At 42.0% G+C, this 1,817-nt stretch overlaps 1 protein-coding gene across 1 annotated transcript in view; it reads left to right on the top strand.

Annotated features, from left to right (window-relative positions):
• Positions 1 to 1,458, top strand: part of T265_02330 (hypothetical protein) — a gene marked incomplete at both ends in the record, with an annotated part of 11,118 nt that extends 9,660 nt beyond the window's left edge. Inside the window, 2 exons of the mRNA XM_009166544.1 lie at positions 649 to 813; positions 1,222 to 1,458. Coding sequence (XP_009164808.1) covers positions 649 to 813; positions 1,222 to 1,458 — 402 coding nt within the window. The remainder of the gene's footprint in view (positions 1 to 648; positions 814 to 1,221) is intronic.
• Between the last annotated feature and the right edge of the window lie 359 nt (positions 1,459 to 1,817).

A 1,817-nucleotide genomic window follows, 5' to 3' on the forward strand; every position in this document is an offset into this window, starting at 1 on the left:
ACGATGTCACCTCGATTGGTGATGAAACGTTTGCAATCCAACTGCCGAGCTCGGCGAACAGACCAACAACCAAACAACGCACCCGAGCTACCTACATTCCACAACATTGCTACCACTGTTCTAACTCAAACAACATGCAATTGCATGGGCGAAATAGCCACTATGCTAAGAACGTCTTGAATTTGGATGTCCTCAAGCAGAAGGGCGATTCACTGAGCTTAACCAAGAACTGCGACCGTCTGCTGAGCACATAGCTATCGGGTCAGACAGAAACGCGGCTGACAACATCATTATCCACAGCTAACCAGTAGAAGATTCTTGCGTTTGCTCTGTTCCGATGTTTGTGCTTGATTGTCAGTGAGTATACACACTGTGACGAAACACCTACTTAATATTTTTCATCGTACTACATCCGTTTGCACTACTCATGAGTGGTGTCTGAGACTAGATACGTAAATTCCATGTGTAACTATGGCATTATTCAGTAGTTTGGTTGCGTTATATGAGGCCGATCAAGTTGTGCGCTCTTTCCAGTACGCCGTTAGATGTTCTACCTGAACATATCAGCAAAAGACTAATGTTTGATAATTCCATTAGAAGTACAGACAACGTTGAAGACGGTCTCACAACTTAGAAAGACTCCAGTAGAAAGGAGAGATATTAGTTTCCCTAAATGAAGAAGTTCGAGTTGCTGATGCTTTGGCGTCGTGGATTTTCGCGACAGTTGTGAAGGTGTATCACAGTGTCAACAGTAATGACTTCAAGCCGATCTTGCATGTGACAAACTCGTTTTGTCGGGTAGTTACCCTCCGGGTTTGTTTTCGCAACCTACCATAATCTGAACCTAAATATTTTTCCTTATGTGTTTACACTGAAAAGCCAAGGTGCACTGTTTGGACTTGACCGAGTAAACAGTATCACGTTTGTAACTCGTTTTCCTCCTGGGTCCTCCATAAGATCAGGCGATAAGCCGATCTGTAAACATTTTCGCTAGGCAAGGAACGATGATACCGCTGATAACACGAATCAACATCATGTCGACGGCTCGACCGTTCTTCACGCACGTATCTCTTAATACCGGATTACGGAAGAGAACGACTAAAATTCATTTAGAAGATCGGATAGTACATGGATCCGTTTTCAGCACATCTTTCGCGAATACAAAGTTGTTAGGATGTTCAAAATCTCATAAAAGCAAAAGGCTCCTACTGATTATTTAAGAATAATCAAAGATTTGTTTCCCACATTTATGAAGTAAATCATGTTAAAGTAAGCTTGCATTGTACGCAAAACTTTCTGCTGGGTATCTGGAAGTATGTGCACACAGTTCGTGGAGAAGAGATGTTCCGCAGTGAAGGCCACTTTGGTTTTTCCACTGGATGTCCACCAAAGAGGTGTCTTAATAGATATACGATTGACTATCAGGGTAATCCGGATGTCCTGTTGCAGGAACAATGAAAACTGCCTTCAAACCCCAATTTCGTGCCTGAATCCTTGGATCAAGACAAACAGTTGTACCTGCAGAGAAATTTCAGCCAATTTTTAACTTATTGGGTGAGGGCGTAGACAAAAGGCTATGAGAAAGTACACCTCTTTGGTATGGTTAGTTCCAAGAAGTCCGGAGCCGGTAATAAGCTGTCGAAGTTTCCAACAACCTTGGGAATAGTATGCACTATTATGAATTGATTGTTTCGATTAAACAATTTCACATCAAATAACTTTGACGGTTGTTGTACAGTGGCAGCAGGAATGTATCAGTGGCCTTGTGACACATATCTGGTTCTGTTGAATCAGGTGGATATTTGATTAAAAAAGAC

The sequence above is a fragment of the Opisthorchis viverrini genome (assembly GCF_000715545.1).
Source record: "Opisthorchis viverrini unplaced genomic scaffold opera_v5_28, whole genome shotgun sequence".
NCBI classification, from domain to species: Eukaryota; Metazoa; Platyhelminthes; class Trematoda; order Opisthorchiida; family Opisthorchiidae; genus Opisthorchis; species Opisthorchis viverrini.